This window comes from Curcuma longa, chromosome 8 (assembly GCF_044706935.1).
Source record: "Curcuma longa cultivar G26 ecotype Majalengka, Jawa Barat chromosome 8, ITB_CL_G26_1.1, whole genome shotgun sequence".
Classification (NCBI taxonomy): domain Eukaryota; kingdom Viridiplantae; phylum Streptophyta; class Magnoliopsida; order Zingiberales; family Zingiberaceae; genus Curcuma; species Curcuma longa.
In genome coordinates this window covers 8,981,928-8,993,669 of record NC_133868.1, presented here as the reverse complement: position 1 = coordinate 8,993,669, position 11,742 = coordinate 8,981,928, and the positions used below count along the sequence as shown (strand labels likewise).

Sequence of the window (11,742 nt, the reverse complement as noted above, 5' to 3'; positions counted from 1 at the left end):
AACGGAGGTGCCGTAATGGCGCCTATGTGACTGCCATTAATGGAGCCTCGAGAAAAGGGCTCTGTGGGCACTGTATTACTGATTGATTCAATGAATGCCCTATCGAGCTGAGAAAGTTTTTATCTCATATTCGATTCAATTAGCTAAAATTGCCACGTTGAGATCAATTCCTTTCAGATTTAAATTTGTCCCACAGTAAAGATCCTGTTCTAATTAATATACAGACAAAGCATGCATGTTCAAGCTAAGCAAAGTCACAACAGTAAAGATCATATTAGCCAACTGCTGTCCAGCAGCGAGCTAATTTCTTGGTCCTCCCATGCTTCTTTGCTGTCGTCCCACTGCGTCCATGGCCACATCTCCTCTGCCTCGTCCCACAGCTGCGCCTGATCCCAGTCCCACTCTTGCATCAAGAACTCATCCTGCTCCGCCGCCTGATCAGCAACCATCGCCGCCGGCGCAGCTGGCACCTCGTCGCTCTTCCTCGCCTCGATCGAAGATCTCAAGTCCTCGATCATCTTCTCCAGCTCGAGATCATCTATCTCCTCATCAGCTCCACCTCCGCCGGCGCTGCTCGCTCGGTTCGTGTCGGGATCCACGACCGCGCTCTGAACCTCCTCGCTCTGCCCCAGCGAGGCAGCGGGGCTCACGGCAGCCACCTGAACAATTCGACCGTTATCGTTCTTCTTCATGGCCGTCGGGCTCGTCCGGCCGCCGCGCCGCTTGCCCCCGCCCGGGAGCTTGCTCAGGTCGATCGCCGACGCAGCGAGGATGCTGGATCGCCAGTATCTGTGGATCTTCCGACTGAGGTGGGAGTTCCAGTAGTTCTTGATCTCGTTGTCGGTTCTTCCCGGCAAGTGCCCGGCTATGAGGGACCACCTGGACAGTTACACAAGAACAAATTCACGGCTATGAGCCTTCTCCTTCGAAGGTCAAGTTTAATTCTCGTGCACTCACATCACATGTCACTCTGGCACAGTTGAGACGCAATCATTCTAATGATTTGATTACAACACGACAAAGAAAAAAAGAAAAGAAAATAGTAAAAAAATCTTATAAAAGAATGATTGTACTATACCTGTTGCCGAGTTCTGCATGAAGGTTGACGATGATCTCCTCCTCCTCTGTGGTAATGTTGCCTCGCTTCAGGCCGGACCTCAGGTAGTTTATCCACCTCAACCTGCAGCTCTTCCCGCATCGCAACAGCCCTATATATATAGATATCGATGATCGATCGGAACTAATAAATGATCTGCATAAAAAATGAATCTGAGATCTAGCTAGTAGCTACCTGCATTCTTGGGGAGAGACCTCCATGAGCCTTCACCGTTAGCAGCGATGTAGTTGAGGAGGGCCTCGTCCTCCTCGGCCGTCCACCTCCCCCTCTTCAACCCCGCCTTGACGCAGCATGGAGCTCTTCCCATCTCAGACAGACTGCGCTAGCTCGATCGTGCAGTGTTGTTGGTCGTCGAGTTCAAGCTGCGTGCGTGCCAGCGTGGGTGCGTGGTTTTATAGCGGCCGGGGAGGGGAGAAGAGATGCGAGGTGGGGAAGAGGGACACCTGCGAGTTGTCGTGGCGTGAGGCAGCGCGCGTACGCCCTTCGCGGGCTTCCAATCGACCACGTCGCCGCTGCCACTCGATCGCTGCTGCCGTGCCGTGCGCGTGCGTCGTTAATTTCCTGCTCGTGCTCTGCTCTGCGCTCGTTCAATTCTACCACGGCCGCCCTTCGTCCCAAGTAAACAAACATAAATTATAATTTTGACAAATATATTATCCATTAATTTTTAAATTCGTATAAGTTAAATAGAGTAAAAAAGATCACCTATCTTTTGATATCTTTGATTATTCAAATCAAAATTAAATTTAATTATTCTGGTTATTAATTCTACATGGCCATGGCCAAATTTGATTACATAAATTTATGTTTTTTTAAGTATGTATTCAAGTTTGGCTTAATTTAATTTTGGAGCTAGGCAAAAGTTGTCGCCACGACAGAACAATAAATGATGATGTTGTTGTTGTTGGAAAATGGAGAATTGAATGTACGTGTACATGTGACCGATCATATAATTAAGAAATAAGAAAGTTAGTTGCAGTTTTTCGATTTATGATCATCAGACGAAACAAGAAAGTTAGTTGCAGTTTTTCGATTTATGATCGTGAGACCGATCGTATCAGATTACTAAAATAACAGATTTCATCAAGAAACAAAGCTAGTTAATTTGCTGAGAATTAAATGATGGTTATTTTATAGGCCCCAACTTTGGATTATGCGGCGGAGAATGCGCTTTGTCATCAGCGCAGGGAAATGGCAAAAGAGAGACAGCGAATCTTTTATGAAATTTAATTCTATTACCTAATTAAGAGTATTTACAGTGTAATACAGTTTATTCTTTAGTTATTTCTATGAATTTATTGATTGCTTTGTGCCATTATCATTGTGAAGATCCTGGTGCCCAAAGACCATTTTACACCTTTTAATTAAGACGGTAAATGAACTGAATGCCAGTGAACAAATTTTGTATTCAATTTGGTAAGAGCTCGTTTATGTTCGATGAATACATAAAAAATCAATTAAATAAATAAATTTAAATAATTTATTAAATTAAATAAATAAATTTGAACACATATGTGTTTAGTTATTATGTTCGTGAACAATTTTGTAAATATTGTTCGTAAATAATATTTATAAATATTCGTAAATAAATAATATTTGTAAATCATATTTATCAATAAAATTTTTATCAACATGTTGAATAAAAAAATTTAAAATAAATAAATTAATTAATTAATATTATCAAGCTTAATAATCAATCAAACAAATTTAAAATATAAAAATTTTAAATAATCAAATAAGTTTGAATTGAAAGTTCGATAACATCTAAATAAATCAAATTCAAGCTAAGTTTGAACAAAGCTCAAGCTTATAAAAAAGAAATTAAGCTAAGTTTGAACAATTATTTCAAAAGCTTAATTCATTTTAGACTAGATTCAACTTAATTACCTTATCAAATAAATTTGAACACTATAAAATTTAACTCGGCTTAACTTGTTAATTTATTTACAACCCTACTTTTAATTGTATTGTATTTTTCAGTTGCATTTATTCAGGATTATCATGACTAATTAGATTACTTGGATGATTCGATTCAAGGTACTAATTGATCCAACTTTGTTGGGTTGATTAGCTTTCTTAGAGATTTCTCAACGCTACTCGTGTTAATACATATACAATGATATTTCTTTTTATTGGATTTTCAACAGGATGTCATTTTTATTTATTATTAAAAAGACACTTTTTATCAAGGCAAAGTTTATTTGATTTGACCGCATATTAAAAACAAAAAAAAAACATCAAACTAGAAAAATTGTTGTCCTTCCTACGCTCCCTCGGCTGGTTTAATTTCCTTCAAAGTAAACACTGGAAGGGGCCATCTGCATGTCAGCTTTCCTCCTCTCCTCCGTACGCAATCTATATACAGGAAGAGAACATGACAAATGAAACATATACGCCTTCCCTCATACAAATAAGTTCAGTTTAAATAAATGAAATACTGCGTGAAGAAATTTCAAATTTTAAGAATTTACGCAATTTGTGGGTGAAGTAAAAGTAAATACAATTTTGAATCGAAGTACAAAAGAATTAATACACGTGTTTTCTCACGTCTGTTTTAGGAATCCCGTTCTATGGCCAAGAAAATTTTTTGAACCTTCGATCTCTATTGATGCCGATATCGAATGAGCAGAATCGAGCAAACCAAAGGAAAATATCACATCAAATGGACTGAGCAGGAGAAACCAGTAGCAGACCTCAGCTTCCATGTGAGATCCATTCAATTGATTCTATCAGAATAAAACTGAGAGCCTCATGAACCAGGCTGATCACTGCAGCATGTGATCTAAAGTACGGTATGCATCATCCTTGAGTTGGAGACGTTTGTTCTTGGTACAAATAATCTGAACCACTGGGAGAAAGGAACAGGACGAGAAAACTCTCCACCGTGATGCTTCCATCCAGAACAGAGTGGGTAGAATTGCCTACAGATGCTTCTCGCGAGTCTTGATCTTCATAAATGATAGTTAAAATCAGTTCATAAATTTGGAAAAAAATAATGTCTAATGGACATGAAAATTAAAACAGAGTTCTTAAAAAAAAAAAGATCTAGCAAAGTTGGTTAAGCTAGTCATTGATAAATACGAAAACATATTATCTGGAAAATCATAGTAGGTACGACATTGCAACATTCTCTCCACAGCACATTTATTTCACTCACCTTTGTAAAATAAAATAGCATTAGATATAGCACCTTAAAACAGTAGCTACTTGCATACATTAACTTTGAGAAAAACATGCAGCTTCATGTAAATTTCTAGATCTAGTTATGTAAGAATGTTACCAGAAGCAATAGCATTCACACTTCACAGCCTTCACAATATAAAATATCACTATAAGCATCTGTCTTGTGAACCGGCCCTATTAACCTTTCCAACCCAATCCACCAGTCTAGTGCTCAGCCAGGCCCGGCCTGTTCTGTCCCATCTCACTTGCCCAGTCCAAATGACTCAGTCAGCCCATCCGGCACAACAGATCCAACAAGACCATAGAGTAAAAATAGTATTCTAAGAAGATTCAAATAGACAAAAATAATAATTCATGGAACAAAGTAAGTATTAGGGAATCACAGTTCTGTGGCAACTTGGTATTTCAAATTCATCTTGGCAACCAAATATCAGAATACTTATTCCACAAGAATTCAAAGGAAATAAAATGCTTATTCCCATAAATCACACACAATAAAAGATCTGATTTAATTGGTTTGAAGAGAATGAAAACAGAAATTGAATCCAAACTTCCCGGAAGATAAGGAAGAATTTTGAACAGAGACAGATAGAGCAAGGCACTGGTAGAATAATTCCTCTCCAACCAATTGGTCATTTATACTGAAAGTGAAGAGGGTTGAGAATGATACGCTCTGGATGATCTATTATATCGCATTTTCTTATAGTAATAATGTTAGATGGGAAAATTTATTAACATTATTACCTTAGGTAGTCCCCTCTATCTTGATACAATTTATCATTATTATTCTTTTACCCATACACCCCTCAAGCTGATATATTTACAATTAACCTCTAGTTTATTTACAATTTGATCTTCAATATTCCATTCATGCTGATTCATGAATATTATTTATTAAATTATACATTATTACCTTAGGACAGCTTGATATATGTTTCATTGGTCTATTAGAAGTTTAGAACATTACCTAACTCAGTCAAGGCTTATCTGAGCAACATAAGCTCACATATACAAATATACTAAGGGTCATAATTATATGATCTACTTCTACACTTGATTTAACCATGACAGTTTGCTTCGTATTCTTCCAAGATTTTTAGTTGCCTTAAAATTCTATGGAAAAGTCAAACCAATATGCGGATGGCCATGGTCACAGTAAAGGAAACCTATTCCGAGAACATTCTTGAGATATAATAGGATCCTTAAGGCTACTTCCTAAACATCCACAAATCTGCTATTCTCCTTAGCAGATTTGTGTTCCTTTCTTATATATTGCATATTGGTTCTCAAAATTTTCATAGATTTGTTTCTGATTATATCTTTTCCAAGTGTTTTGGGTTTGATATGAAGGATGATTCATACTTGGCGACATGACAATCTTATTGGCAATAAGCCTTCTACTTAATATCCTACACAGTCAAGGAATATATGTGATTCCTTCAGTTCCAACCTTATCAAAATACAACTCTCAAGCCCATGACATCTCTATTTCATGGAGGTATCTCAATTGCTTGCATGGCCCATGTATCCAGAGTTACGGTAAAAAAAAATATATAAATAAAAGAATGTGTAATTAAGTTTAAGTAACTACTTAAAATATATCATTTTAGCAAGTTTGTTCTGAATGTTTTGCATTAATACATAAATCAAATCCAATTCTATAATTGTGTTGCTTAAATACAAATTTATTTATTTATTCTACATGTTTAATATAATTCATGAGAAGCTAAGTTTCATTTAAGGACTACTTTCGAGCTTAAATATTATAAAGTGGGCTGAAAACTTAAGTTTAGACTCAAGCTTAACAAGCCTTTCAATTGACAAGCTTGAATATGAGGTTTTAAGCTCACTTTCATTTTTTTTAAAAAATAGAATGTTATTCTTAGCTCAATTTGGCTAGATGACAACCTTGGACAGCAAAGGTAATGTTAAGGGTGATTATTTATTTCCAAGTTAAAAAGATCACATTTTCCTAACCAAATGTGAAGTGGTTTGTAAGTAAGAAAGAAACAAAGGGTGATAGGAACTAAAGAACATAAACATAATTTGTCACTTGAACTAGCAGGGCCTCCATTAGTTATTCTAAAGTTCACACATGTAGAAGCAAAGCATGCAGATAACTGAATTTTCTTTTGCAATCCATTTGTCTGATGGAGAACAAATACAGAAATAAATTTATTTTTCTAAATGTTCAGCAGATGATTATGACCATTGCTTCTCCTAACAAAGAGTTGAACAGGCTCAGTAATGACATAGCTAATATTAGTGTTCTTTTGCACATGCTATATTCCACCAAAAAAGGCATTTAAAGCATGCCATGCTTTGCATTTAGGTTGTTTGGGACTTAAGAATGCAAGTGAATGGACCAAGCCAACCGGAATCAGCTATGATGCCATGGGCCAATACAATTGAACATGTAGGTACTTAATATTAATAAAAAAATTATCTACTTTCAAACAGTTAAAATAATATCTTCTTGTTTTAAAATTTTCTAACTGCTACAGAGTCTCTTAGCTTACAAAATGACCCTCTCTTTTGAAAACTCAGTCATTTTCTCCAAGTTCAAATCATCTTCTCAATTTGACAAAATATAATACTCATTAGTCATAACTTTTCTCACCTACAAACACTACAGAAGCAGAAATTTTTGTACTAATAAATTTTCAATGACCCAAGGTCCTAATGTCCTGATTCCTTGTAAAGGATTTATAGATAAAATTGGAAAGTGAGGCGTACCAAGTGCAGAATCTTGGAGTATTCTTTTAAATGACGCTTTATAATGGAGTAGACTTCCAGCATGGCATCATTTAACTTTCAGAACTTAAGCTTTCTAGCATGCACTGAGCTAAACTAGCATCAGATTATAAAGAAGGCCAACTGTTCTGATAACACTGTTCAGAAGCTGGCACGCTGTTCCAAGAATTCAGCCCTTGAGAGTTACGTAAGTTTTCAACCCTTCGTCCAATTTCTGATGTCATGACATCAGTTCCTATGTTGCCCTGTGATACTCGAGTCTGCTGAAAGATTTGTGATCTACTGTTAGACAATATTATGCGTATACGCTGCTGTATTGCACGTCGACCCAAAACAGTTGACGGTCCAACTCCGTAAGGCTGAGACATAGAACTACAATTTTCCATTGATCTTGGTGAAACATTCAGATCAATTTCGTGCAAAGTAGGTTGACTTGACCTATACAAATTTGTATTACCACGAAGGGTAAGAACCTCTGTTTCATTGTGTCTGCCTGATGCATCAGTATTGCCATCTGCTTGATCAGCTCCAAAATCTTGATTTTGCAAGTATGATGAATCATCACCAGCAGATCGACAACACTCACAGTACCAATTGCCTTCAGGCACTTCCCTCCCAAGACCAACACAATATGTGTGAGCGGGTGAATCACAGATATCACACAGCAACATGAGACTATCATCCCCACCTTTATGGCATTCAATGCATACCACATTTTCATATGGATCCAGCATTCGCCTTATTTCTTCTTCAGAAGGTTGATAAACCTTTAGAAACAGGTAACAGTTTAGTAAAAAGCTTATGAAATGTTGAATTACAAATTTGTAAATCTATAATGTAAATGGAACATACAAAAGAATGGTAACAGCAACATACAAAATAGCAATATATATAATAATTTGAGTATTTGCTCTATTGTAGTAACTCATGCATATAGTGCATCAGAGAAATAAAAGAATCATTTAGCTGCCAATAAGTTAGAACACACAAAATTTTCTTACAATCAACTGTAGTCAATCAAATAAATTTGTAACTCCTTTTTGTGGATCCTTATTATATATAGATAAATATATATACAACTCAAATAGTTCCTAATAACTTAATCAATAAAAATAATCCTTAAAAACACAAAGTTATGCCAAGATATTTGAGACTGATACTTTTTGAAACTATCTTCTATTGAATCAATGAAAACATATGATTGCGTTGAGAAGTTGGCCAATGTAGCATTAGTAATGTGTTTCCACACAGTTAAAAAAACAATATTTAATAGACGGACTCTCTTTGAAGCTATTACAAAATGAACTGAATACCTGATCACGCTTTTCAACTTTTATAACTGCTTTCCTCAAACCAAACCCTGGTTCTGATCTTGAGGTCTTGGTAATGGTTCCAAACCTCCTCTTGCAAACAGGACATCGTGACTCAACCTTTGACCATTCCATTATACACGCAAAACAAAAGAAGTGAGTGCAAGAATTCAACACTCCTCGAACTGTTGTTTTATGCTCCTCTGTCAAGCAAATACCACATAATGGCCTCCCTGAATCCTCATTTTCTTTCTCCTTGCCCTTCTCAGCACCTTTTATTTGAGCGATTATCCTATCTGTCTGTGGCTGATCCGCAATCCCATCAACTCTTAGATCCCTCAACACATCCTCAGAAATATTATAATCACCATCTGAAGAAGAAACTGATTCCTCCAGTGATACTATTTGCCTTCTTTTCATAGACCTATTAGTCTTCTGGATATTTCTGCTCTTGTTCCTTGGTTCATCCAGCATAATGGCATCCTCTACAAAATCATCATCAGAAGTTAAAAAATCAAACTCTGATGTATCTGATTCCTCCACGGACTTCTTCTTGATGACCTTTGATGTTGAACTCTTCTTCCACGTTGTTTTCTTGGACTTTTTAGTCTTTCTACTGGCGGCAACGCGATCTTTCACAATAAAATCATCATCCTCAGATCTCTTCTGGCATCTGTTTCCCATTTTCTTCTGCCTCAAATTCCTCAGCTTCTGCATCTTTCCACCTTTCTTTTTTTGTCCTCGTTTTTTCAATCCAGGAGGCATGAAGGCTTCTTCATCAGCAAGATCCTGCTCGTCAGGTGAGAAATCCTCATCCTCTTCGTCTTCCTCCTCCATCTCCTCTTCCTCATAATCTGAACCTTTAGTCTTTTGGTGGTGAGACCTAATTGAAGGTGAATTTCTATTCCTCCCCTTCTTCCTGAGGGATAAAAGTTGTTTTTCTTCACCTTCTTCTTCCTCCAGATCATCCTCAAAATATGAACCTTTGGGCTTTTGGTAGCTAGATCTAACAACAGATGCATTTCTGTTCTTCCCCCTCTTCCTAAACGATAAAATTTCCTTTTCTTCGGCTTCTTCTTCTTCCTCCATATCCTCTTCCTCGTAATCCGAACCTTTAGCCTTTTGGTAGTGAGATCTAACCGCAGGTGAATTTCTCTTCTTACTCCTCTTCCTAAGCGATAGAATTTCTTCTTCTTCGTTTTCTTCTCCTCCTCCTTCTTCCTCTTCTTCTTCTTCGTCTTCTTCTTCTTCCTCCTCCTCTTCCTCGGCCTTATAATCATCGTCCTTCTCATAGTACGAAACCCTAGGTTTCTTCGCCGGCCTCTTCTTGGCTCCGGAAGAGCACTTTAGACGCTTCGGTCCCGGGCCCACCGAGATCTCTTCGTCCTCATCAGCCTCAGCCGCCATCCGATCTCCATCATCGGAATCGCTGGTGGATCCACCAAACACGAACTCCTCCTCAGAAGCATCGGACGCATCAAGGGGCTCATCAGAGCTCTCCTCCTCCTCTTCCTCTTCCTCTTCCATCACATACTCCTCATCATCCTCATCTTCGGAGGCCTTGGATCGCTGCCGGCGCCTCCGCCCGTGCGCCGCTCGCTTGAAAATGACCCTCCCGCCGCTCGCCATACCTCCTCCAACAACAACAACGCGTCTCCTGCGGCAACAACTGCGAAACCGCCGCGAATTCCCAGACCGACAATTCCTTTCCCCCCGCAGCAAGAAAGTTGAGATCGGAAGCAAAGCGAGCGGCTCCAATACGCTTTGGCCTTCCCTTCGCTCCTGTGACAAGATTGAACAGAGAATCAATATTCCAGAAATCGATCAAACCGCCTTGTGCGGGTTTTCCTTTTCGGTCGCCGGTACCTTCTCGAATCAGGAGGAGACGAGAGGAGAGGGTTTGGTTGGCGGTGGCGTGGCGACGGGGATGTGCACGATCCGCGACAAGGCGAGCAAGACGAAACGCCTGCGGATATAAATGATTTGTCATCCAGGTAAACATAATAGTGGAACAGGTTGGCACGGCAATTTTGAATTCTTGCATTAGAAGATAAGGTAGGTGGGTCATTTTTGAAATACCCTAAAGTTAGCAGACTTTTTATAAAAAAAACCTTTTGACTAAAATGTTTTTTTTAATATGGCTGGTTTTTAGTGTATTAATTAATTATTATCGTATGCTATTTATCTTTATACTCTTTAATTAATTAATATAAAATTTTGGTTATAATAATAATTATTAATTTTAATAAGATTATTATTTGATGCTTGATTTTGATTTTCCTCACTAAAAAAATAAATTATTCTGGCTAAATACCACGGATAGTCAAGCCACCAGTCAACGAAGTGTGCGACTTCCTACGGAGCTCGAGGGAGAGGATGATAAGAACTTGAAATGCATTTCAACAGGAGGTGAGAATGGTGTCGGGGAGTCCCGACAAGCCACTCCAACGCTCAAGTTAGTATTTCGTGGAAGGAAAAAATGAAAATGTAGAAGAAAAAGAGTTTGAGAAAATCTTTTTCTTTTGCTTCTTTTTTAGGATTATGTGCAGGAAGAAAAAGGTTTAAGAAGATCCTCTATGACAACTTCATGAAGAAAAAGGTTGGAAGCCGAAGAAGCGGCCCCACACTTTCTCCTCGAGCTCCCCATTATGTAAGCATATGAGGTAAATCACGGTGAATGCGGGACTGACTTTTTCTTTTGGCTTCTTTTTTGGTATTATGTGTAGGAAAAAGTGGCACAGAACACCTCTATGACAACTTCATAAATGCTCTTTATGTGGCCCTGTGTCTTAGGAACATGTACAACTTGTTGAATCAACAAAAGATAAATATCGACATTAGTCTATTTGACTAGCACTACCAAATCAGTCCTAGGCTTGACTCCTATTTGACTCATGACTTTTATCTTATAGAAAGAGAGAAAGACCACGTCATCTATGGCACCGGGATCATAAATGTATTCTTATTGTTGTTTTTTTTAAAAAAAAGAAGTTTTCTTTCTATGTAAAAGTTAGATTGAAAAATTGGATATAATTAGATTCTTCAATTCTTTCTATTAACTTACAATTAACAAGAAAATTAATGATTTTATGATCCCATTTTTCCATTTTTTCTTCAATATGTTCAAATGAGATGGATTAAATATAAATTTAACTTCGACTAATTTTCAATGCTCTTCAATTATGTTTTTTTAGTTGGTATTAAATTGTGCTTTTACAGAATACCAAAGAAGTTTAGGGTAATTAAATTTGTGATTATTTTGGAGAGAATTTTAACAATATAAAAGCTTCACGAGATAAATGCATAAGAAAATGCGAAAATTTCAAGCTATGTTGTCAGTATGGAGAAATATTGTAGAAATGTACAAAAAAAAATTTA

At 37.6% G+C, this 11,742-nt stretch overlaps 2 protein-coding genes across 2 annotated transcripts; both read right to left on the bottom strand.

The window, feature by feature from the left end:
* Positions 1-209: 209 nt before the first annotated feature.
* Positions 210-1,424, bottom strand: LOC141833849 (myb-related protein P-like). The gene is made up of 3 exons (XM_074721351.1): positions 1,292-1,424; positions 1,079-1,208; positions 210-879 (listed from the first exon to the last, which is right to left on the bottom strand). The coding sequence occupies exons 1-3, from the start codon at positions 1,422-1,424 to the stop codon at positions 270-272; spliced, it is 873 nt and encodes a 290-aa protein (XP_074577452.1). The 3' UTR covers positions 210-269.
* A 2,135-nt stretch (positions 1,425-3,559) lies between these two features.
* LOC141833793 (uncharacterized) lies at positions 3,560-10,300 on the bottom strand. The gene is made up of 4 exons (XM_074721290.1): positions 10,231-10,300; positions 8,368-10,146; positions 7,037-7,821; positions 3,560-4,065 (listed from the first exon to the last, which is right to left on the bottom strand). The coding sequence occupies exons 2-3, from the start codon at positions 9,991-9,993 to the stop codon at positions 7,162-7,164; spliced, it is 2,286 nt and encodes a 761-aa protein (XP_074577391.1). The 5' UTR covers positions 9,994-10,146; positions 10,231-10,300; the 3' UTR covers positions 3,560-4,065; positions 7,037-7,161.
* Positions 10,301-11,742: the final 1,442 nt, after the last annotated feature.

Excerpts from the sequence above, each read along its gene's own strand:
- LOC141833849 (XM_074721351.1), bottom strand. The coding sequence starts at position 1,424 with ATGGGAAGAGCTCCATGCTGCGTCAAGGCGGGGTTGAAGAGGGGGAGG. Across the intron at positions 1,209-1,291 it reads GTCTCTCCCCAAGAATGCAG|GGCTGTTGCGATGCGGGAAG; the intron begins GTAGCTACTAGC and ends CTATATATATAG. Across the intron at positions 880-1,078 it reads CATGCAGAACTCGGCAACAG|GTGGTCCCTCATAGCCGGGC; the intron begins GTATAGTACAAT and ends GTAACTGTCCAG.
- LOC141833793 (XM_074721290.1), bottom strand. The coding sequence starts at position 9,993 with ATGGCGAGCGGCGGGAGGGTCATTTTCAAGCGAGCGGCGCACGGGCGG. Across the intron at positions 7,822-8,367 it reads AAGTTGAAAAGCGTGATCAG|GTTTATCAACCTTCTGAAGA; the intron begins GTATTCAGTTCA and ends CTGTTTCTAAAG.